At 43.7% G+C, this 25,620-nt stretch overlaps 1 protein-coding gene across 1 annotated transcript in view; it reads right to left on the reverse strand.

Annotated features, from left to right (window-relative positions):
- LOC114643427 (potassium-transporting ATPase alpha chain 2-like) overlaps positions 1-24,760 on the reverse strand; it is a 71,370-nt gene extending 46,610 nt beyond the window's left edge. The window contains exons 1-3 of the mRNA XM_051922007.1: positions 24,500-24,760; positions 19,578-19,727; positions 14,826-14,885 (exon numbers count right to left, since the gene is read on the reverse strand). Coding sequence (XP_051777967.1) covers positions 14,826-14,885; positions 19,578-19,727; positions 24,500-24,517 — 228 coding nt within the window. The 5' untranslated portion in view covers positions 24,518-24,760. The remainder of the gene's footprint in view (positions 1-14,825; positions 14,886-19,577; positions 19,728-24,499) is intronic.
- Between the last annotated feature and the right edge of the window lie 860 nt (positions 24,761-25,620).

The raw sequence follows: 25,620 nt of genomic DNA on the forward strand, positions 1-25,620 counted from the left end.
TGGTCGCATGGTGGATAGCTGCGAGATATGTCAAAAACACAGGGTACAGTCTTGCGAACCACTGATACCAACTCAGGTCCCAGACCACCCATGGCAAAAGGTCGGTATGGATCTTTTTGAATGGTCCAAGAGACAACACCTTCTCTTAATAGACTTTTTCTCAAGATATATTGAGGTAGTTGAGCTTAAGTGCACTTCGGCTGAAGTCACCGTTAAAGCTATCAAGGAGATCTTTGCAAGACATGGAACCGCAGAGACTGTTGTTTCTGATAACGGGCCACAGTTTTCCTCAGAGCTATTCAAAATGTTTGCAGAGGAGTATCAGTTCACACATGTCACCAGCAGCCCACGTTATCCCCAAGCCAACAGGGAGGCCGAACGTGCAGTGGACTATAAAGGACTTGTGGAAGAAGGATCCTGATCATAGCCGAGCACTACTGGCATACAGAGCCACTCCACTGAAACATGGGTTCTCACCAGCCCAACTGCTAATGGGGAGAAACCTGCGTACGTCCCTACCCCAACCAACAGCTAAAATGGATCCTCAGTGGCCGGACCTGCTTGCTTTTCGAAAGAAGGATGAAGAGGGACGGTGTCAGCAGGCAAAATATTACAACAGGAGACACAGGTCCAGACCTCTGTCACAACTCACACCTGGACAGAAGGTTTGGATCACTACAGAAGGAACTAGTGGTGCAGTTGTCAGGTCTGCCAGTACTCCCAGATCATATGTGGTAGAAACAGATAGGGGTACTTTCAGACGAAATAGAAGCCATCTTCGACCCACAGGAACTATTACTAGGTCTGGTCGAATGGTGAAAGCGCCTGACAGAATGGATTTGTGAACTATCAGAGAAAATAACATCGCACAAGTGTTCTAAATCTAAGTGGTTGCATATGTTTTGCTGTGTGAAAGAAAGAAAAAAAAAGTGTTCATTATGTGTTGTTAAGAAAGAAAGAAAAAAAAAAAGAAAAGACGACTAAAGCTAAAAGGAGGAGGTGTAGTAATAGGACTACTATTCCCATGATGCTTATTATACAAAGACCTCCCTGTCAAAGAGGCATACTGAAGGTATTGTCCTGAGGATAATTAGCTTCCATAAGCTCTCCTTAACTGCCATTAAATGGGGTGTCCAAACTTGGACCCTCACTCTCTCTCTTTCTTACTCTATCTTATATTTTACAATATCATAACATTAAAAGTGTTTTTGACAAAAATAGAGAAAAGCCAGGCAAGATGTAATCAAGATGTAATGAAGAAGGGGCCTGAGTTGCCTCGAAAGCTGGCATATTGTAATCTTTTTAGTTAGCCAATAAAAGGTGTCATTTTGCTTGGCTTTTCTCTACATTCATAATGGCTAACACGGTACAACACCCTAGTACTACTGACAAAAATAGGAAAATGAAGATCCTATGTGGTGACCCCTAACAGGAGCAGCCGAAAGAAGAAGAAGAAGAAGAAGAAGTCCATTCAGCCCAGCAAGCTTTTCAGTCCAATTTTCAGAGATGGTCCAAAATAACATCAGGTCGACATATGAAGGTTCCTAAAGTCCTATTCCCTTAACCAGACTACTCGTTCATCTATTCCTTGTGTCTGTGGACTTCCTCTAGTGCTGCTATGTCTTTTTGTAATATGGAGACCAAAATGAAAACCAGTACTCCAGGTGAAGCCTCAAGTGTGTGTCATAAAGCTTAAGAATAACCCCTGTGTTGGACCCTTACCCACCCGGGATGCCTTGACCATGGAAGGACTGGGAGAGAGAGTATTTTCAAGACCGTTTCCCCCCTGCACCGGCAGAGGGCAGCATCCTTGGCTTCTTACCATGGGTCATGAGCATGGAAGCTTAACCCTGCTGGGGCCTGTGGCCACCGCCAAGGGGTGCCTGGAAACTTGTAGGGCCCTATTTGGCAATACCTCTGCCACACCCAGAAGTGCTGCCAGAAGAAGGTCGCTGGGCACCTGGACTCCTTCCAGCTGTCCTGAAAAAGCAGCCAGTCGCCACCTCTCAATGGCCTGAGTCGGGAGGAAGAGGACGAAGCTCGTGAAGGAGGAGTGGAAACGGAAGGACTGGCTGGAGAGAGAAGGGACTGTGTGCTGTGCTGTGTGGACCAAACCTGTGCCCTGTCTGTCAGTGTTGGGGTCAGGGCGGCTGTACTCCCCCTTTAGACTTGTACTCCACATGTCTGGGCAGTTGGAAACCTAACGTCCTATCAGGCTTGTTGATCGCTCCTGTTCACAGTCCAGGTGGCCAGTGGATAGGGATGAGTCCCATACGGCTCCTAGGACCATCTCACAAGGAGGACTTTCAACTTTCAGACCTCCCACTGTGCATTCAGATCTCACATTTCTACTTCTGACATATTAACACTTGACATTTACATTTAACGTCATCTGCCACGAGATGCTGTCCACGTTGATTCTATAACATCTGCCAGTCCGCCTGGCTTGCTATTTACATATCACATGTACGGTAAATGTCCTCAGTATGTGCAGCGCCATACACAACAACATGTGAACTTAGTGAAGGTTCTGAGCGCTTTGTCAAACCTCTGCCCCCATATGTGTGACGATCGGCACATACTGTGCTCCTCACCTTTGACAGTCAGCACATACTTGTGATCTCCTGGTGTCCGGAGGGGCTCTCACTTTCGCCTCTAGGCCACCCTCCCATGTATTTTGAAAGCTCTGATGCTTTTCCAACCCAACCAGTTTGGGCCGCACAGATGGATTTATTTTTAGCAGCTGCACACTCAGGTAACACAATGCGTCCACAAGGCTCCGAAATTCCTCTCAAAAGCCTGCCTTGCCCAACCTGCTTAGCGAGTCCATGTGTCTTACTGGAATGGAAAAGAGGCGTTCTTGAAATTCTCGGAGTGTGGAGCCCATTGTCTGGGGACATGCCTGTGAGCTGCTGCACATACTAAGCACACGCACAGCACGCTCGTCTCATGAACACATGGGGGGCTCCGTTCATTTTCCAATTCGAGGAAGATGTCAGGTCAGTCATTCTGCAGCTTCAGCCTAGTTGCCATCCGCATGATATCAGTGTTAAAAACTAAAGGTGGTTAGTGTTGCCCCTAACTAAGGATGGATAGTGTTGCCCCTAACTAAAGGTTTTTAGTGTTTCCCCTAAATAAATGTGGTTAGTGTTTCCCCTAAATAAAGGTGGTTAGTGTTGCCTACAATGCTCCAGCATGTCGGAGTTCAATTTCCACACGTGGTCGCTATCTGCACGAAGCTTGCATGTTCTCTTGGTGTCTTTGTACCTTTTCCTCTAACTGTCCCTGTGTGTGCGTGAATGCGCCCTACGGTGAATTGGTTGGTTTCTGACATGCACCCATCCCCAGTGACCCTGAACTGGATTAAGCATGTTTGAGAATATTATGTAATGATTATTAACTTTCATTTGACACAATGGCCTGTGAGTGAGGAGATGAATGAGCTGGTATCCCAGCTGGAATGGTTGGTAGCTCCTTCCTTGGATGAGAAACCAGAATGAAGGGTCACACTGGCAATGAAGTGAGAGTTTATGCAGAGACAGAACAGCAAATGGTAAAGGGACACATTCATTAGAGTGCCTTCATGATCATGGCAGAGAGAGCATCTTTTACTTGTTACGCATTATTCCATCTTGATGTTTGCCACCCAGGCTAACGAATGGCATTCACTGAGCCTTAACACTTCACAACTGAAGGTTACAGCCTGAGTGAAGTTTGCCCAGAGTGCCCACCTGTCAGTGGGTTTTCCTCTTTTGTTCCTTAAGGATAAGCATGTCGGACAACTCTAAACAAATAAATAAATGAGGGTCTGTGGGGGAAAGTGTGCCCTTTGATTGGCTGGCATTTCCGTCCAGGGGTGTCTCCTGCCCTGCGTCTACCGAGTGCTTTCACACACACACACACACAAAACTGGGATAAGGTGAGGAAGCCGGGTAAGGTATAACTCTGCTTTCTTATAGAGTACCCCATTTATAGTGTGAGCCCACCTATAGAGTCCTCCTTCAGCCAAACCTAAACAACATTAAAAATCACCAACCGCTGCCATGACCCCCGTGTCTCCCGAGCAGAGTCTGAATGTTACTTTTAAAAGTGACTTAGTTACAAAAAAAGTAATTACAGATGTTAGTTATTTATTAAGTAAGTAAGTAATTACACACGTTAGCCATGTATCATAAACTGTAATCTTTGTAATCGCTTGTATGAAGAGCCGCACATTTGACTGGCCAGCATTTCTTATTAAATCCTCAGCCCATAAATGAGATGGGCCAGAAATGGCCAAATGTCGCCATTTTCTTGAGTTTGATAAATAAGTTTAACCCTTCACATGCTGTGAAGTAACTCCCATCCACCCCCCTTTCTGCATCCTCGACCTATGGCAACCCAACCCGCTGATTGAACCTGGGCTGCCATGTCACCTGCTCACCACGCTGTTTCAACATGTCTGCAACAAATAATGGGCTGGCAACTAAACTGATGCCTGATTTTTGGGTTTCTGTTAGCGGTGCCTGCCACTGAGCCCAGAGGGAGCAACGGTGTACCCATCTGTGAGCTTCATGACTTGCGTCCAGTGCTGTGGGCACGATAATAACGCAGATGTTGTCATTTAAATAAGATAAGTGCTTCATTAAATTACTTTAAAAGTCTTAATGCATTACCCGCAAAACTAGCACTGTACAGATGACCCCCGAAATTCGCAGGGGTTACGTTCCTAGAGCACCCGCGAATTGTGAAAAACCGCAAATTTAGGATGTGGTAAAAAAAAAATGCCTATTTTTATAGTTTAAACCCTGAATATATGCCCCCCAAACACTTTCATTTAATTTCAAACTCAGCTTAATACATTATCCTAAATAAAAGAATGTAAAGGTAACCCCGTATACTGTACAGTACTGTTTCCCACAGTGTCAAATACCAGCGTTACCCCTATATGTACTGTAATTCATGTAAGTGCGTTTTCTTTGGTATAAGTAGGGTAAATATGTAGTAATTTAATAAAAATAGAGTAAAATGTACGAGTACTCACCAGTAATGAATGATATTGATTGAAGATGATGATGATGATGATGATGAATTAGCTGTGCAGTATGATGAAGGTATGTAATGAAAATAATGACTGCAAAGCAAAGGATTTTCAGCTCCTCAGGTGGCTAGTGCAGCATAATTTTTTAGTTCCAGGAGCAAATTCAATAATTCAACCTTCTCCTGGAGTGTCTTAAACTTTTTCTGGCGCTGAGGTTCATTGCCAGAAGCCTTAGAAGGTGCAGGGCATGTGGGTGGCATCTTAGGGCTTTAAGAAGAACAAAACGAAAAACACGAGAATGCTCAGCGAAACACTTGAGACAGCTAAACTGTTAGGATACGGGAATGTTGGGCTGGATCTGCTGGAGACGCGTCATAGAGCAGCAGCCAATCAGCAGCAAGGAGAGATTGGCTACTTTCGCCATCCCAAGCCACCTTTTCCTCTACAGTTGCTTTGTGTTCTCTCTACAGTGCAGTATTGCCACGAAAAAAGCCTTAAAAAATTAGGATATTTGCGGTTGCCTCTAGTTAGGTTCTAAGGAAAAATCTGTGAACTACTGAACCGCGACTGCACAGGGGTCTACTGTACATTCAGCTCATCAATGTAAATGTAGCGATTTCTGAAATATTGAGACAAATCATTTTAACAGCATTTGCCTCTGGAAATTTATCTGGTGGACACTTCCAGTATTTCCAACCCGTGGCCGCTGTAAGCTCATGTGAAGGTGACAGAGTGCCGCCATCATGTGCAGACTACAACTGTAACCCGGTTTAGGGTTTACATGGCCACACATCTCATCTGCCAACCCGGTAACTCCGAGACCAATACCCCAGTCTCTCTTGTGGAATTAGGGTGTGCAAGGCATTTTTGAAAACCAGGTTGGAATGGATGACCAGACTTTAAGTCGGGGTCCTACTGTAAAACCTGCTGGCACACCCAATTTCCCCCTTCAATTGAATTGAAGCTTCGCACCTTCAGCTCCCGTCACTTCTGCATGGCACTGGCACAGGCTGCTTGTGTTTGTTACATTTCAGATAGGGTTCTTGCTCCATGTGTCTTGTGGGCTGTCCCCCAAGAGGCGGAGCCACCTACCCATCACCGCCAGGACCTGCCCTCTGCCTTCCCACAGGTCCTGGCAGTTCACTGTGAATGCGCTATGGAGACTGGTGAGCGTCACTTTTGTTTGTGCTCTGATTTGCAATTTTGATTCTCAGCATTTTGACCATTTTGCTCTGTTTTTAGAGTTTGTCATGGGATTGTGTATTATTATTATTATTATTATTATATTATTGTGTGCTCAGGGAGCGTGGGGAGTTCTTGCTCTTTAGAACTTTTTGTATTGTTTTTATTTTTTTTTTCCCTCAGTGTACGGGACTTGTTGGAGGTTTCATGCCAAGAAAGAGCACCACAGTTGCGATGTTTGCTCTGAGGCTGTTGATGCAGAAGTATAGAGAAGGCCAGAAGGAGCTGCATTGCGTCTTTGTGGACCTGGAGAAAGCATATGACAGGGTGCCTCGAGAGGAGTTGTGGTATTGTATGAAGAAGTCGGGAGTGGCAGAGAAGTATGTAAAAGTGATACAGGATAGTACGAGGGAAGTGTGACAGTGGTGAGGTCTACGGTAGGAGTGATGGATTCATTTAAGGTGGAGGTGGGATTACATCAGGGATTGGCTCTGAGCCCTTTCTTATTTGCAATGGTGATGGACAGGATGACAGAGGGGATTAGACAGGAGTCCCCGTGGGCTATGATGTTTGCTGATGACATTGTGATCTTTAGCGATAGTAGGGAGCAGGCTGAGGAGACCCTGGAGAGGTGGAGATATGCTCTAGAGAGGAGAGGAATGAAGGTCAGTAGGAACAAGACAGAATACATGTGTGTAAATGAGAGGGAGGTCAGTGGAATGGTGAGGATGCAGGGAATAGAGCTGGTGATGGTGGATGAGTTTAAATACTTGGGATCAACAGTACAGAGTAATGGAGATTGTGGAAGAGAAGTGAAAAAGAGACTGCAGGCAGGGTGGAATGGGTAGAGAAGAGTGTCAGGAGTGATTTGTGACAGATGGGTATCAGCAAGAGTGAAAGGGAAGGTCTACAGGACGGTAGCCAGACCAGCTATGTTATATGGGTTGGAGACGGTGGCACTGACCAGAAAGCAGGAGACAGAGCTGGAGGTGGCAGAGTTAAAGATGCAAAGATTTGCATCGGGCGTGACGAGGATGGACAGGATTAGAAATGAGGACATTAGAGGTTCAGCTCAGGCTGGACGGTTGGGAGACAAAGTCAGAGAGGCGAGATTGCAATGGTCTGGACATGTGCAGAGGAGAGATGCTGAGTATATTGGGAGAAGGACTATGAGGATAGAGCTGCCAGGGAAGAGGAAAAGAGGAAGGCCTAAGAGAAGGTTTTTGGATGTGCTGAGAGAGAACATGAAGGTGATGGGTGTAACAGAACAAGATGGAAAGGACAGAAAGATATGGAAAGAAGATGATCTGCTGTGGCAACCCCTAACGGGAGCAGACAAAAGACGAAGAAGAAGAAAATGGAATTTGTTGGATATTTTGACATTTTACTCTGCTCGTGACCATTCATTGAATTTATGTTTTGGGACTTGTTGTATACAATTCAGTTTTGCCATTGTGCTCTTCAGAGCTTCACAATATTACTCAGCATCATTTCAACAAATGCCAACCTTTTTATTTTTTTTTGTGTTTGCCAGTTTATCTAGCCAGGGTTTGGAAGTATATCCCCCTCTAGTGGAAGTGCTTTTTTGGGACTCTCAGTCACAAGAATAAACAGTTGGGCCTTAGCCAAGTTTCCTGCCACGGACCCCCTTAAATGGGCATGCTGAGGCTGGCTTTTAGTCCCATTGCTTATGCAAAAGACTCCCCGCAGCTGGGAGAGAGCAGAGTGTGCACTTGGGGCACCACAGCCAGTGTGGGGACACTCAACTAAATGACAAGGGGCACATACATACTTTATATATAAAGTGCTCAAAAGAATGAAAGGAACACTTTGAAAACACATCAGATCTCAATGGGAAAACAAATCCTGCTGGCTCTCTCTCCTAATCTGGACTGGGTAATGAGTTAGGATGGCACATCATTTGATGGAAATGAAAATGATCAGAGGGCGGAATTCAAAGACACCCCGAAAGTCAAAGGGAAAAAAATGATGTGGCAGGCAGGCGAGTCCATTTGGACAAAATGTCATTGCAGCAACTCCAAATCGTAATCAGTAGTTTATATGCCCCTACGTGCTTGTATGCATGCCTGACAATGTCGGGGGGGGGGGGGAGTTTTCATGCTCTTAATGAGATGACAGTTGGTGTCCTGAGGGATCTCCTCCCAGATCTGGACAAGGGCATCACTGAGCTCCTGGACAGTCTGAGGTGTCAGATGGACTCAACCATAATGTCCCACCCAGAGGTGTTCTATTGGATTGAGGTCAGGCGAGTGAGCAGAGGGGCCAGTCAATGGTATAAACTACTTCATCCTCCTGAAACTGCCTGCATAGTCTCGCCACATGAGGCTGAGCATTGTTGTGAACCGAGAGGAACCCAGGACCCACTGAACCAGCAGTGGTCTGACAATGGGTCCAAGGATTTCATGCTGATACTTAATGGCAGTCAAGGTGCCGTTGTCTAGCCTGTAGAGGACTGTGCGTCCCTCCATGGATATGCCTCCCCAGACCATCACTGACCCACCACCAAACCGGTCACGCTGAACGATGTTACAGGCAGCATAATATTCTCCATGACTTCTCCAGACCCTTTCACGTCTGTCCCATGTGCTCAGGGTGAACCTGCTCTAATCTGTGAAAAGCACAGGGCACCAGTGGTGGACCTGCCAATTCTGGTATTCTATGGCAAATGCCAATCGAGCTCCATGGTGCCGGGCGGGCAGTGAACACAGTGCCCACTAGAGGATGTTGGGCCCTCAGGTCACTCTCATGAAGTTTGTTTCTGATGGTTTGGTCAGAGACATTCACACTAGTGGCCACCCTGTTGGAGTTTATGGAAATTTCGCGTCCATGATATTTCTCCCCCACCCCAATAACTTCTAATATCCACACCCAGACGTTTTGAGTGTTAGAAGTTACTAGAAAAAATAAACTGAATAATTGCTCTCAGTGTTCAAAACTAACTTTCCTAATTTAAACATTTTTGTAGCAAAATTATAAAAAGTTAGCAATAGTGCATCACTTAAATGAAACGCTCTGAAAACATATAGAAATTTTTATTTCGCAACAGTTTTGATATTGCATTGTCTGCGAGGTGTTGATGCTTCTTTAACACGGCCACACACCACCGATAAACCAGAAAAGCACGTCTTGAAACGGCTGTGGTGCTGGCAAAAAAAACGTGCAAAATCCAGTACAATTGTACAATACTGTATCAGATAACACGGATTACATTTTAAGTACAATACTCACCTCTTATGGAGGCAATCCATATTTCCACTATTTTCAGTGGAGCATGTTGATCTGTAAGTCATATAAAAACTTTTTATAATTTCAGTTTTGGGTAAGGTTTATTACATTTTTCACTGCAATTATAGATATGTACATAAATACTGGGGCAAAATATAGTGGTGGAGAAATGTGTGTGGTTGGGATGAAAATTACCGGGGTCGAAATATGGGGGACAACGTAGCCAGATGCCACCTGCTGGAAGTCATTTTGTAGGCTCTGGCAGTGCTCATCCTGTTCCTCCTGGCCCAAAAGAGCAGATACCAGTGGGTCCTGCTGATGGGTTAATGACCTTCTACGAAGGGCCCTGTCCAACTCTCCGAGGGTAACTGCCTGTCTCCTGGAGTCTCCTCCATGCCCTTGAGACTGTGCTGGGAGACACAGCAAACCTTATGGCAATGATACGTATTGATGAGCCATCGTGGAGAAGTGGACTACCTGTGCCAGCTCTGTAGGGCCCAGGTATCGCCTCATGCTACCAGTAGTGACACTGACTGTAGACAAATGCAAAACGAGTGACAAAACAGATGAGGAGGGAAAAATGTTACCTGTTCAACCATTCCTGTTTTGGGGGTCTTCTCATTGTTGCTCCTCTAATTAATTTAATTAACGCCAAAGCAGCTGAAACTGATTAACAACCCCCTCTGCTATTTAACTGACCAGATCAATAGCCCAGAAGTGTCATTGACTTGATGTTGTATGACAGATTACCTCCAAAGACCTGCAAGAACATCTTGCTACAGATGGTGTATCTGTACATGTTCTACAATTCAGTGCAATTTGCACAAAGAACATCTGTATGGCAGGGTGATGAGAAAGAAGCCCTTTCTGCACTCACACCACAAACAGAGTCGCTTGTTGTATGCCAATGCTCATTTAGACAAGCCACATTCATTTTGGAACCAAGTGCTTTGGACTGATGAGACAAAAATTGAGTTATTTGGTCAGAACAAAAAGGGCTTTGCATGGTGGAAGAAGAACACAGCATTCCAAGAAAAACACCTGCTATCTACTGTCAAATTTGGTGGAGGTTCCATCATGCTGTGGTGCTGTGTGGCTAGTTCAGGGACTGGGGCCCTTGTTAAAGTCGAGGGTTGGATGAATTCAACGCAATATCAACAAATTCTTCAGGATAATGTTCAAGCATTGGTCACAAAGGTGAAGTTACGCATGAGTTGGATATTCCAACAAGACAATGCCCCAAAACACTGTATGAAATCTACAAAGGCATTCATGCAGAGGGAGAAGTGCAATGTTCTGGAATGGCCGTCACAGTCCCCTGACTTGAATATCATCGAAAATCTATGGGATGATTTGAAGCAGGCTGTCCATGCTCGGCAGCCATCAAATTTAACTGAACTGGAGAGATTTTGTATGAAGAATGGTCAAAAATACCTCCATCCAGAATCCAGACACTCATGAAAGGCTATAGGAGGTGTCTAGAGGCTGTTAGATTTGCAAAAGGAGGCTCAGCTAAGTATTGATGTCATATCCCTGTTGGGGTGCCCAAATTTATACACCTGTCTAATTTTGTTATGATGCATATTGCAAATTTTCTGTTAATCCAATAAACTTAATGTCACTGCTGAAATATTACTGTTTCCATAAGGCATGTCATATATTAAAAGAAGTTGCTACTTTGAAAGCTCAGCCAATGATAAATAAAAATCCAAAGAATTAAGAGGGATTCCCAAACTTTTTCATATGACTATATATATATATATATATATATATATATATATATATATATATATATATATATATATAGATATATATATAGTATATATATATATATATATATATATATATATATATATACTGTATGTATAGACTGCTGTCACTGTCCTGCTCCACAGACAGATTGAGGAGATCGTTCCTCCCCCAAACTATGCGACTCTTTAATTCCACCAGGAGGGTTAAACGTTAATATTTAACGTTATACATAGTTATTGTCTGTTTTTTTTCACCTGTATTATTATCATTCTTTAATTTAATATTATTTATTGTATCAGTATGCTGCTGCTGAAGAATGTGAATTTCCCATCGGGATTAATAAAGTATCTATCTATCTATCTATCTATCTATCTATCTATATATATATATATATATATATATATATATATATATATATATATATATATATATATATATATATATATATATATATATTTCCCCTCAGGGATTTCTAAAGTGTACCAAATTGTTATCCCCCCAAAAAAATTCTGTATCTAATTGAAAATTTCTGGTGGGCAAAAAGTAGGTAGGAGGGTCCCAAAATAGGTTTAGGTTATCAAAAATGCTGGAAATGACAGTGCTACTGAAAAAGGTGAACAAAGGATGAAGGACAGGCTTTAAAGCTCCTCGTGACGCTGGACCCACTTTATAGGCTCAGCCCCCTTTGCAGCCAGAGCGCCACATGGTGGAGGCACCTGAGAATGCAGGCTGGCCTGTGCTGAAACAGGACTGATACAAAGGGAAACCTCCAAGGCCTTACACTCAGGTATTTAGCTGACTCGCTTATTGGTTGCATTTCTTTTGTTTTTCCAGATGTAGCTTAGGCAGGTGAAGTGACTTGCTCAGGGTCACCCAGTGTCAGTGGTGGGGTTTGAGCCCACTGCCCCAGGGTTTGAGGCCTGAAGCCTTCACCACTACCCCCCCCTGTCGTTGCCCCATGTTCTGCAGCACTCGCTCTGCAGAGCCCCTCGTGTTGCTATTATTAAAGTGACTTACAACACAGTGGGCAACAATTCTTTTGATTTAAAGAGCAGGGGTCTCTGCTGGCTGGAGTCACTTTGTGGGGGTATCAAATGCCCCAAGTCCTTTGAAAACTGGTTTTAGTTCCATCAAAATCTCATTGATGATGACCCCCTTATTCTTTAGAGCTCATTTCCATATGAAGTTTATGTAAAGCTGACATCTGAAATTGCAGCCCCAGGGAGCAGACAGCTGTCCAGTGAGCTCTGGAGATGCAGGCGACCAGCAGCCACACTAAAGGGAACTGCCAGACTGATGGAAGCCCAGAGCATTACAGTCGTCAACTGGTATTCACCAAGGCATCAGGAAGCTTTGTTCTGAGAAGGCCTGCAGTGTGTCGGCTCACACCAGTCTGAGCAGGACTGAGCTGCACAGGACCGGTTTAAAAGCAGACAAAGCACATCAATTACTGAGAGGTAGCTGAGGAGCTGCCAAGGGAAAACACCCAGCCAAGTGCCCTCCTGGCAAAGAGCCCGACCAGTGGAGCAAAAGTAATGGGACCAGGAGAAGGCCACATGTGACAAATGTCAAAGGCCATATGTGACTAAGTTATTTAATATAATCATCCAGGGACAAAAGCAATGAGGAAAAGTGTGTGACGGAGAAGGAAGCGGCCATAGTCAGCAGTCACAAGGGTCTTCAGCAAGTGGCAGGTCTGAGACCTTTGACCAGAAGCTGGTCGCACATGTCAAAGTACACACAGTCATTAACATGGGCAACAGTGACCAGAGACATTGGAAAGGAGCTCATCACACAGGACAACACAGCCACGTAAAGGTAAGGGGACATATGTGAAGAAGAACAAGCAGAAGAATCCTTGTGACAAAGTGCCCAGAGCCAAGCCAGACCTATCAAAAGGACCACTTGGGACAAGCAAAATCCTCTATCTATCTATTATATAGTGCCTTCCATATCTATCTATCTATCTATCTATCTATCTATCTATCTATCTATCTATCTATCTATCTATCTATCTATCTATCTATCTATCTATCTATCTATCTATAGTGCCTTCCATATCTATCTATCTATCTATCTATCTATCTATCTATCTATCTATCTATCTATCTATCTATCTATCTATCTATCTATCTATCTATCTATAGTGCCTTCCATATCTATCTATCTATCTATCTATCTATCTATCTATCTATCTATCTATCTATCTATCTATCTATCTATCTATTATATAGTGTCATTCACATCTATCTATTATATAGTGCCTTTCCTTATCTATCTATCTATCTATCTATCTATCTATCTATCTATCTATCTATCTATCTATCTATCTATCTATCTATCTATCATATAGTGCCTTCCATATCTATCTATCTATCTATCTATCTATCTATCTATCTATCTATCTATCTATCTATCTATCTATCTATCTATCTATCTATTTATTATATAGTGTCATTCACATCTATCTATTATATAGTGCCTTTCCTTATCTATCTATCTATCTATCTATCTATCTATCTATCTATCTATCTATCTATCTATCTATCTATTATATAGTGCCTTCCATATCTATCTATTTATCTATCTATTATATAGTGCCTTCCATATCTATCTATCATATAGTGCCTTCCATATCTATCTATTATATAGTACCTTTCACATCTATCAATTATATAGTGCCTTTCACGTCTATCTATTTATTTATTACATAGTGCCTTTCATGTCTATCTATCTAAAAGCAGGTCACACCTGTTCTAAGATCCCATAACAAATAAAAGCAATTTGACAATGTGATCAAAGCCACTCAAGACAAAGTGACATCAGCCACCAACAAGCTACGGCGACACACAACCAACTGACTGAAGCCGTCAGCGAGCAGCAGATTCGTTGTTAGAAAGTCAACAAGGTCAGCATGGCAAGTGTCAAGCAGAGGTCACATGTTCCACAGTCAGCCAGTGGGCAATCAAGAATAACAAAGTCACCAAGACCATGAGCAGGGCCATTAGGTCCCGGGTGACAGCACAAGCAGCTCTCTTCAAAATGACAAGCAGGACCCCTGTGCCAAATGGTTCAAAGCTTTTGCTGAGCAGTGTTCACACATGTCACATTCAGCAGGGTCTTCAACTTTCAGGGGTGACCTTTGGCACAATGGCCAATGCTGCTGTGTTTTATTAAGTTATTACAGTTGGTTGTGTATTTGTTTTGCTTTATTCTGCGGTTTTCTCTCTACTTGTTATTTAGTTTTTGTAATTTGACCCTGGGTTTGGTATCAGGGAGTGTATCCATCAATAAAACCTGCCAATATTGTTATTGCAGGAACTTTAGATTTGATCAAAGGTGATACCTGTTACACCAGCAGCGCCATCAACAAAGAGACACGAGCTTTGCCACCATCACTACTAGTGTTTGCTGCCCATTTTGAGCGTGTCCACCTCAGATGGTCACACCCTGCAGGAGCAGAACATGTTGAAGCCAATCATATAAATTCAGTAAAGTTCAGTCAGATTCCTATCTTTAAAGGTTAGGCAGATGAATCTTTGGGTCACCTGTGAGGAGCCACACAGCACTGATACCAGTAAGGCAGCAGGACATGAAGTAGAATTCAATTAGAAGTCACACTTACGGTTACAAGATCTGTTTCGTATTTATCAATAAGTTCTTCCACAGTCAGTTTGTGATCATCCTACAAGATCAAAAACAAAATAATGACAGTCACGATTAGCTAAGGGTGTACAGCCTTATGCATTTACCAGGTTAAAAACCAAAAACTTCCTAATCAGCCTAAACTGCTCTTGTCAGAGCAGACATTCAGCGAGGTCTACCTGCGTCACAGCCCTTCAGTAGGGGACTTGAATTCCTTACTTTAATGGCTACTGATGTTGTCACACCTCAACACGAGGCCTCATAAAAATAAAAAATAATAATAATAAAAACATAAAATAAAATAAAAACAAAAAGTGTGTCGTCAGTAACATTACATTTTAGAGACCTGCGCCTGTACACCTCAGTTCTCTCTACTCCTCTGCCGGACCGTAACACACCCAGAGCAGTGGTGTAGCTAGGGGCGGGCGGAGGGGGCGGTCCGCCCCGGGCGGCACATTTTTGGGGACGGCATTATTGGCCAAAAGGCTCAGAACACTTCACGTGTAAGCAGCAGGGTTCGGAAAAGCATCACTCATGAATGAAAAAAGTCAAATTCTCTGATTTTCATCCATAAATGCTTCAAAAATCATTTTCAGACAGTCCTTCTGTGACGGCATCAGACACAGCAGTTGAAATTTATGAGGCAATAACAAAAATAAACAGAAACATTACACCGAAATTAATTTCTAGGAAGATAAACAACTAATTCACAATGTATAATATCGTTACGTTATCAATGCTAATGCGTTCTTGCTCATCCCCACCTATCACTTGTACACCACACCGGTTCTGGTTTTCGCAGCGTATTTATATTACACTAATAGAACACGGTATATCAGTGCGTCTATATTATATTCTTGTCTAGTTGATGCTTATAAATAATTATATGTGAAAAAAATATTGCTGTTTATCTGTATATAAATAAATCTATGCAAAATGTACCTTAATTTTTCTCTATACGTCATTTTAATTTTTTATTTAAATAGGTTAACATATTCAGATACGTTGGAGGGCGGCAAATTGAAGCCCCGCCCCGCCCCGCGTGGCTCGAACTCGAGCTGCCCCACTGCCCCAGAGTCCTACATCTTAAGAGCTTCTTCACGCTGTCCTTACGCCCTGGAAACTTGCCTTTGCATCTCTGAATATTGCGCACCTTGGAGTCCCGTCCCTGTTCTCTGCTCCTTATGGTGTGTCGTTTTTACTTCACTCTTGTTTGCTCCTTGAAAATCTGACTGGATCTGGATGTTGCAGTACTCTGTATTTTAGAGTTAGGGTTCTTCACATGCCTAATCTGGTCCCCTTTAAACAGCCTGATGTTGCTAGAACTTTATCTCATGAAGGTCTGAGACTGTCCTGCTCTTTGGTGATCCGATTCTGGCATATACATCACCATCGATCTCCCCGGTAGCCTGATCCTATACACACCCAAAGCCCTGCAGTTCGGAGGTCTCATTTTGTCACACCTTACTATCTTAATCATGGAGCAGCAACATTTATTACATTTGCTTATCTGGCTGCGGCCATAATCCAAGGTGACACACAATTGGTGACATTTCTAACCAACATATAGTTACATCGCTGCAGTTCTTACTGCAGTCACCCTTCAGTGCATATCTAGAGATTCCGATCTTGTTTTGAAACAGGAACTGTTTTCTGGTAAAAATAGTTGCGACGAGAGCTAAAACAATGTGTGAATAAAATGAAAATAAAAGCACGCTTAATTGTGGAATTGGCGCAGTGGTAGTGCTGCTGCTGCTGCTTTGCAGTAAGGAGACTATGGAAGATTGTGGTTCGTTTCCCGGTTCCTCCCTGTGTGGATAGCGCTTTGAGTACTGAGAAAAGCGCTATATAAATGTAATGAATTATTAATATGTCAGACAAAATTCAATAAACAGGCAAGTGACAATGAGACAATAAGAACATGAAATGTGAGTATAACTAATTTAATGTGTCACGAAATATACTTTGCAGCTTATTTTTGGATGTGATTATTTAACTGTTTCTCCGGTTATTTATTTCTGTGGCGCCGCCGCAACTTGCAATCCGCCCGGAACTGTCACTTTCACTCGTCAAAGCTGAGGGGGCGGGCCTAAGCGAGTGCTGTGTTTTGATTGGTGAATCCCTGGTCCCAAGCTAAACCTCACGCCATCAAGTGCCACGTTTACAGCATGCGCTTCAAATGGAGACTCCGGTGTTTCTTAAATTAAATTTGTCGCTCTGCAAAGTAATTCTGGGTAGCTTTTTATTCCACTCGTATCCGACGGTCACAACCAGTGGCGTCAGTTGGGGGGTTTGGCCCGCACCGGGTGACACCATCAAAGGAAGTGATGCCTAAATTATTGTCTATTTAAAAAATGTGTGCTGTGTTTGAAGAGTCCCTGAAAATTGCCCACGTTCCGCTCGATGAAACGATCAAGTCATCATCCAAAGGAGACCAACGCTCCTAACAACATCCCCCACCAACCAACAGCTCAAAGGTCGAGTCTCCGAGCGCTTTTAATAGTGGAAATTACCGCATAGTATTAAACGGCAGGGTGTCCACGCACCGCATTATTTAAAGTACTGTTGGGGTCTTAATCCGGTTTTGGTTAGCACACTTCGTTACACCAACCCCCGTGGCGCCACTGGTCACCACTTTGAGCATGCGCAAGAGCCGCAAGATACCCAAGTCAATCAAATGGCAGGTATTAGTCAGAGGGTTGTGCGCCGTTCTTGGACTTTTTTTTATCATTCTAAGAATCTAAGCGATTCCTCGCGGTATCAGCGCTCTGTTTCTTGTGCTTTGAGACTCATATCCTAATCATTTGTTCTTTTGGTTGATCATACATGCGAAATGTGGCGCCTGCCTTTCTTCAACCCACGATCAGGTCAGCACGTTGTAACACAAGGCAGCCAAGTGTAAACGGGGTACACGTTGATGACGTAAACAAATCGCGTCGCTCCAAGCCTATAACTCTACGTGGTAGCCTGCTTTGGGTTTAAAAAAAGCTCTCAGTAATCAACTTGGATTCCGCACACATTGACTTTTTTGCTTTAAGCCAATCGACACTTCCACCTGGTCAAAGAGAAAGAGAAGTAAAGTGACGAGGTGCACTGAGAGTGATGGACTACCCAATGAAGAAAGCGACCGTAACAATAGCGGAAAACAAGGTGAAGGAAAACTTCAACGGCTAGAGAAAGAGATGAAAACGATCAGATGTTAAATCCTCGGCTTTACTGTGCACGGAGCATGTATTAAGATAACAATTTGGGTTGGTTATTCGAGGCCCCCAGAACCCCGGTGTTTAAACGCCTCGCACCGCCGGGATTGTTAAACTTTACGACGTATCGAGTAAAGATTTATTTTAAATAAACGCGCCACTTGTTGGACTGAGCTGCTATTTGGTTTGTACCTCAGTCTTTTCATGTCTGGAATTGTTTTTATTAAACCTAATGGCGCTTAGGTTGAGTTTGTGGGGGTTATGCCGGTGCTTTATCATTTGTAGGGGTAGTAAAAGCCCCCCCCCCCCCCCCCCCCCCCCTTTGTGACATTGCACTATCAACCCAGCTTAACACAAGTCTGCACCCGATCCTGTTAAACCTTCACATCCTCTCCCTTGGAGGTCTGATCCTGAGACCTTTCTGTAGGTCACTCACTCTTTAGGAGCCATGCCCTGCACCATGCAGTTCATCTGGTCACATCACAGTAGTCTGACCAAGTCACATTTCACAAGATATGACTGCATACCTCAAAGAGATCTATCCATCACTTGATATGCTGCTCCTTGAAGTCTGATCCTGCCACACCTCACTACTCTGCCCACTGGGAAGCCTCACATGGAGAAATTCATTGTCTGACCTCCTAGCAGTTTGTCCTGGCACATCAGGATATTGTGTCTCTTCTCCTGTAACATCTCACTAATTCTTTATTCCTCAGGAGCTGCTCGATCTTACATCTTACGAGCTCCATTCTGTAACCTGCCGGTGTCCTGCTCCTTAAGAGTCTGACAGAATTATTGGGAGCTCAAAGTGCCTCAGAGGTTCATCACACCTTTAGGTCAGCTCCTGCTACGCCTCACTTCTCTGTCTGCTGAGAGGCTCATTCAGAGTACTTCACTATCGGACCCCCCACATATACACCAGTGAATTGTCCCAGCACATGTAAGTATTTGGAGCTGGACACAGCACAGCAGATTATTGGGCTCCCTGAAGGACTGCTCATATCCCACTTTGGCACACTGACTCATCACAGCCCCCTGATGTGCCCACTTGGTACCACTCTGTGCCCAACTGCTTTGTGAGTTTGACAGTGTGCCCTCTCAGGTGTGCTGTACACGATGAAGACAGGTGGAAGCACACACTGTAAGTAGCTTGATGTTTTTATGGAGCTAAGGAATCCACATATACTGTAAAAGTAAAATGGAGCAAGAGCAGCCTGAAATGAAAAGCTTGCCAAAGAGTCTCATATAGCGCCTTGCACAGCCTGCGTGCTCCACTCAGTTCCCTTGTAATATCAAAAATGTCTTCATTAAAACAGACAACTGCTTAGTCCTTGTAGGCCATGTTGGCTAAAACCAAAACAAAGAGAAGTGACAACATCAGAGACCACCTAAATGGGGACAGGCAGGTTAGGGGGCCATCAGTGGTGGTAAATATGAAATTTGTAAGTCTTAGCTAGCCTGTCCAACCAAAGAAAGGTGAACAAATAAATAAACAAATAAATAAATAAGAATTTGAAAGTAAAGTGCTTTACAATGTCAATCTCCTTCTTGAGATCGTCCATATTCCGGCCTGCCTTCTTCCTCTTCCAGAGGCCCTTGTACTTCTTCTCCTTGCCATCAGGAGGCGGTTTACTTAAGTCATCGGTGCCATGGGTTTCTACAGCGTAGATTGCATGTTTCTTCTGTGGAAAACAAGCACAACACACAATAAAAAAGACTTTGAAAAAGTAGAATATATGAAGTGAAGAAAGAAAGAAAGAAAGAAAGAAAGAAAGAAAGAAAGAAAGAAAGAAAGAAAGAAAGAAAGAATTCACTGAGTCTGTTATCACTGTGTTTCTCTTCATATACCGTATACGTAATTATGAGCGTTACCAATTGCTAATGAGCAGACGCGTGTTTAAACCAAAGTACTTCTAAACTGATTAACTTAAACAGAAGTTAATAATAACTGGCCAATAATTTAATTGTTGAACTGAGTGAAGATGACAATGGAGGAGAAGAAAACAAAAAAACTCCAATCAGCAGCATCCTTGCAGAAAATAAACTTTTGGGGGTCTGCAGTCAGTTAGAACAGACAAAGTCAGACACAATGACAGTCCTGGAGACCTCGGTCATCTGGCTGCCCACCCTTTCTGGTTCTGTGTTGGGCAATCTCATCTTTTCCATCCGTTGATTCTAAGGCTCCTAGCATCTCCAGTGTCTTTCCCACTGTGATTTAAACATAGCTTGGCAGCCCTGTTGATGAACGACACACAGGCACGATCAATAGACTTTGGAACTTCGCCCAGTTTATTGATCTCGATGACCAAACTGAAGAGTGTCCTTCTTTAGGACAATCCATTCCCTTTCATATTCAGTGAAACGGACGGAGCTGCCTTTGCCATGAAAGTCCCTCAAAACGGCACAACGAGTTTAGCAGTGCAGACTGCGTACGCCAGGCAGGCACTCGGAGTGAGAAGGAAACCGTGGATCAAGCGAACTGGAGAGTGAGAAAGAGGTAGAGGGTGGGAGAGGCCACCAGAGACACAGAGAGAGAGAATTGAGGGAGAGAATGAGATAGATAGAACGAGAAAGAGAGAGGAGGGGGTGACGGCTTGTGAGAGAGAGAGAGAGAGAGAGAGAGAGGAGGGGATGGAAGGTGACTGACTGATGGGATTCCATCTTGCAGCCAGTGTTGCCAGTGTAGGCTTCAGTTCCCTTTAAGTGGGGAAATTGGGTTTCAGAGTGGTAAATTATGCTATGTAATGATGATGATGATGATGATGATTAAAGACAGTGCCACTGATATATAGGAGTTGAAGACTAATGTCGGATTGAAAGAAGGATTGGGGGTCTTATGCAAGTGAGCTGAGTACAAGGGGTGGTCTGAACTGGAAGTAATTTGTGACAAGCGCGTCTCCCTCATTAGTAACGCAGTTTCCTTTCAGCGCTCCAGTCTTTGGGTCCATTTAAAGATCCCGATGACAGTTTTAATCCTGATATTTTTAACGGCCCGTCTCTTGACGGTTTGTCCTACTTGCTGAGTTCATGTCAGGAGGTTTTTAATGAAGTAAACTGATTATTTAAGGGAAAAGGGAGGAGCAATGGGTGAAAAACTGTAGAAGAAAAAAGAGATGTGTTCTTGGGTATCTCAGTGTTGTATCTTCACCATTGTGTTATAAAAGAAATAAAAATACAATTGGCAAGTAGTCCACAAACTGGGGTGACCATCTCTGTGTGCCTAGACCGAGGACTCAGTCTGCTAAACCAACGAGGTCGCCCTGAAGCCAGGAAGAACTGACACCGAATTCTGGTAAGGAGAGTAGCGGTTCTCTCTACACCAGCACGTAAGTATATTTCATTTTAAGGTCTTACTTCTTACGATTCTCTCCAAAGCCTTGCGGTGTTATTTGTGTTATTCGGGCTTTCATGGAGATCAGTGGTCTGCATCCCACCAGCCAAAATAATCGAGTAGCCCCCTACCCCCCCGCCCCCTTTTTACCTTATATTCCCATTTTTCGCAGAGTCGCTGGGAAGCCACAATCGGCCGCAATGTTATAGAAGGCAGAGTAGGCTACAGAGTGACAGTCCAGCTTTTGGCGAATCCGATCATGAATGCGTGATTATCTCATGACCGCGTGATGACAGCAGAATATCTCGTCCATTGCAGCGGCGCAGATTACACTGAGTCGGCGGGCCTAACCAGCGAATCCCGCGGGGGTTGTCGTCCTGCCCGGCGCTCTGTGTGGACTAGCTGACACCTCAAGTGTTCTGACGTCGGCGGTCAACGTTAATTATTGGACCGCTTCGCTGTCCCCACGGTTGTTTGTCTCCGTCACTTTGTAAACGTTGCCACTTTCTCGAGTCGTTAAGCAAACGCCATGAAGTGTAGGAAAAAAGAGAACGGCTGCAGGCTACAGATTTCAGCGCAGACTCTGATATCATCATCCAACTTCGTTTTCACTAAACAGCCCAGAAGACACATTTGGCAGCCACGGCTTAGAGCGGCCTTGAATTACAGGTTCTCGATGCTGCTGGCTACAAAAGCACACTAAGGTTTTGTTCGTACCACTCTGCACACTTACAGTCCATCAGAATTCACGGCTGGACTCCTCGCATCCTTCCACTACCCAACCCAATCCTGAATAGGTGCAACGACCTTTTTTTTTAATCCTTTATACCATTTCTTGTGCTCAGTGCGGGTTCAAGCGTTCCACAGAGCGGCAGCTTATGGGTCATCAAATGACGTCTAACGCGAGTGTCCTTTGGCGTATGACAGCAAACCGGCACTTTTTAAGGGTTCGGGCTTGGAGTTGAAAGTATATCCTTAGACCCAGCTCTGTTAACAAGTGCGCAACTGCCGCATTCAAACCCTCAGTGCTAGGCGCTATACCACAGCCGCTCGCCCTTCAATGGCACAAAATGCCCAACAACGACGTATTTCAAATATTTTTTTTACTGCGAATCTCGTAAGCAAATTGTTTACCACGTTGAGTTAGACTAGTAGTCTTCGGAGGAGCGCTCTATATTATTGCCACATTTCCACTGCTTAACGATATTTACACATGGATTTGTGATGTGCCACTTCGCAGCTACTGATTTTGTCCTTTACATGGACTGAAAATTAGAACATTAGAATAAATTGTGACGAGAACAGGACATTCAGTCAAGAAGCTCAAAATTACAGTAGAGACTTTGAAGGTCCCTAGCCTTCCTCTCTGCTACACTTGATAATTGGTATATATATAAATAATAATAATTCATTACATTTAGCGCTTTTGTCAGTACTCAAAGCGCTAGCCACAATATGTGTGTGTTCTTTGGCTGACACCTTTATCCAAGGCGACATACAACATTTGAGAAACAATTGGTTACATTTCCATAGTAGAGCACAAAAATAGACAATTTCACCCACAATGCACAGCAGTTCTTGCATTTAGACCGGTCCCGTGTCGGATCGCATTCAGCCCTCATGCGAAGCGCTCCAGGGTTCACTTGCTGCCGTACCGTTCCCTTGGTCCGCAACCGAGTGCGATTGGTGTGTTCTCGTCTAGATAGATAGATAGATAGATAGATAGATAGATAGATAGATAGATAGATAGATAGATAGATAGATACTTTATTAATCCCAAGGAGAAATTAACATCGTCTACCTAAACGAGGCGGACTTTCGGGGACATCACACCAAAGTAACTAAATGTGATCGCATTTTTAAATGACCGTCGCTGCATACAATTAGAGATTTCTGCTTTGCCCACGCAGTGCATGGGAACCATTGGAAAGCTGAAGCAGCAACTTCAGTCGGAAAGAACTTTTCACAGGTTCTTATCTAGCTATGGTTCTGTGTAGAACCATATATCCTAAAGAGCAATTTATGAGCCTTTGTTTTTAAAAGTTTGGGAGCACCAATCAGCGGCAAAGACCTCCATGTCCATCCACCGGTCCGCGACGCTAATCACGGAGTGTTCGAAACTAGTGGACTTAAGGGGCTTTAGGGATTTTTTTTTCCTCTGTTGTTCTGATCCTGCATTTCGTGGAGCGATAATGCGAACTTCTTTAATGAAGTCATTTATTCAGGGTTGGAATAATAAATAATGAGCACTAGTGCAATGTGATACAATTTATATTGGCAAATCATCAGGCTGATCCGAAGTTGTGGCGCATGAAACATTAAATACCCGCATCAAGGGAGTTTGGTTGCTTAATTATTGTGAAAAAAATATGATGTTTCTGTTCTGGTGATGTTGGAAGTTTTTAACGGGAAAGTAACGGACGCAAGGCTAAAAGCGCCCGGACGCGGAGACTTAAAGAGGCTGATGAAGGCGATCGTGTGGACGAACTGACCGTCACATCAGCAGGTTTAAGCTCTCCGCGAGCCGTACAATATGTAAATACTGCATGAGTGATTATATACAAAGTATTGAGCATAGCAGTCACCAAAATAATATGTGGATTGTTTGATAAAAGCCTGCTATTAATGCTGATCGTCGTTCAGCGCTCATTGCGCACCTTTGTTTTTTCGGCCAGAGAGACCCCAGTTTCTTCCTACTAACTTGTGAGTGAGCCAGCTGGCTTAGAAAATGGATGAATGGACTGGTGGTCATTTTTATACTCTTGTTATTGGGCTACACGCCTTTAAGGTAACTGGTTACATTTTTTGTGGCGTACTAATCGGAGCGCAGGTGAAGTGACTTGCTCAGGGTCACAAACTGTCAAGAGCGGGATTTGTACCCACAACATCAGAAGTTGAAGTCAGTGCCTTAAACCACTACGCCACACGCTGCCTTTAACATGTTATATTTACTACGATGTCCCATATTGTTCTTGATATATTAACCTGGTGAGTTGTGACAATTTATTGGCACAATTGCAAGGTGCGGGCTGCACCTCCATCTCACTGGTCGAAGCACCTCATTAAGAAATGTAAAACAGTCACGTAATGCTCCAGTTGGCACTTCGTGTCCCCTATACTTACTGGGATTTTGTCATCCATGTCGATGCTCTTACTCAGGGCTGAGATGATCGCTGGAGAGAAGCTGTCAGGCGCAGGGATCTCGGACTCTTAACTCTCGCTTTGGTGCGGATAAACCGACAAATCGAGGAAGATTTTTTTTTCCAAGTGCAAACGCTCGCAGAGGTTGTGGCCCTTGCTCCCAACGGCAAAGCCTGTGTTAGCTCTGTACCTCCCCGCACTTTGACATGTTTGACTCTCTCCAAGACCTGGAACAGTGGAGCCAAGTCGCTTCGACACGCTGTTCAAATACATGTGTAGCCACGCCCCCAATGCGCCGGTCACCCGCCCACATCGCACGGACACGCCCTTCAAGCGTCGTTTGAGATGTTTGTCTTTCATTAAGAACGCAGGTCAGTATTTCACTCGGGCTGAGTGATCAAATAATGGTTTATTGTTTTGTTTTTCTTTTCTTTTTTTTCCTAGAGTAAGTGAACCAAAGTTCATTGTAGCTGTATTTTTTTATGAGGTTCTCTTTGACAGGTTTGTCTCCATTCCATTGTTTAGAGTATTTAGATCCTTACAGATCGACTAAAACATAAGGCATGTGCATGGCAACAAACCGCCTTTATTTTGTGAAACAGAATGACATTACAAGTTGAGGAGGGTAGGTCCGTCTGGCACAGCTTTCAAGCCACATTTGCTGCCTGTCATGCACTAGCACTGGGAAATGAAAGACATGGATAAGCAAAGAGAGGGCACCATTGTCATCCCAGTACAAATGCCTAAAGGTGTTAGGAAATAGTGCCAGAACTGCCTGTTGATCCATAGGCTCTGTTCATTTTCCCCTAAATAGAGTTTTATTCTGCCATTATTACATCATACCAAAGATGGTTGTATATGGTGATCTTTCATTCCACTGCTTGGATTTTTTTTTTTGGCTATCGCAGGTTCTTTCTTTTCCTCACTGGTATGGGTAAGTGAATTTTTTCTCTGTTATCTCAACCATAAGGACATTTCCTGATACCTCATGTTGACTTCAACTTTCAAACATTGTAAGACAAGCAAGAATAAACTCGTTCTTTCCAGAATCCATTTTACTCCTGCAGCCGATATTCTACATCAGTGCTCCATAAAGTGTCTTT

The sequence above is a fragment of the Erpetoichthys calabaricus genome, unplaced genomic scaffold (assembly GCF_900747795.2).
Source record: "Erpetoichthys calabaricus unplaced genomic scaffold, fErpCal1.3, whole genome shotgun sequence".
NCBI classification, from domain to species: domain Eukaryota; kingdom Metazoa; phylum Chordata; class Cladistia; order Polypteriformes; family Polypteridae; genus Erpetoichthys; species Erpetoichthys calabaricus.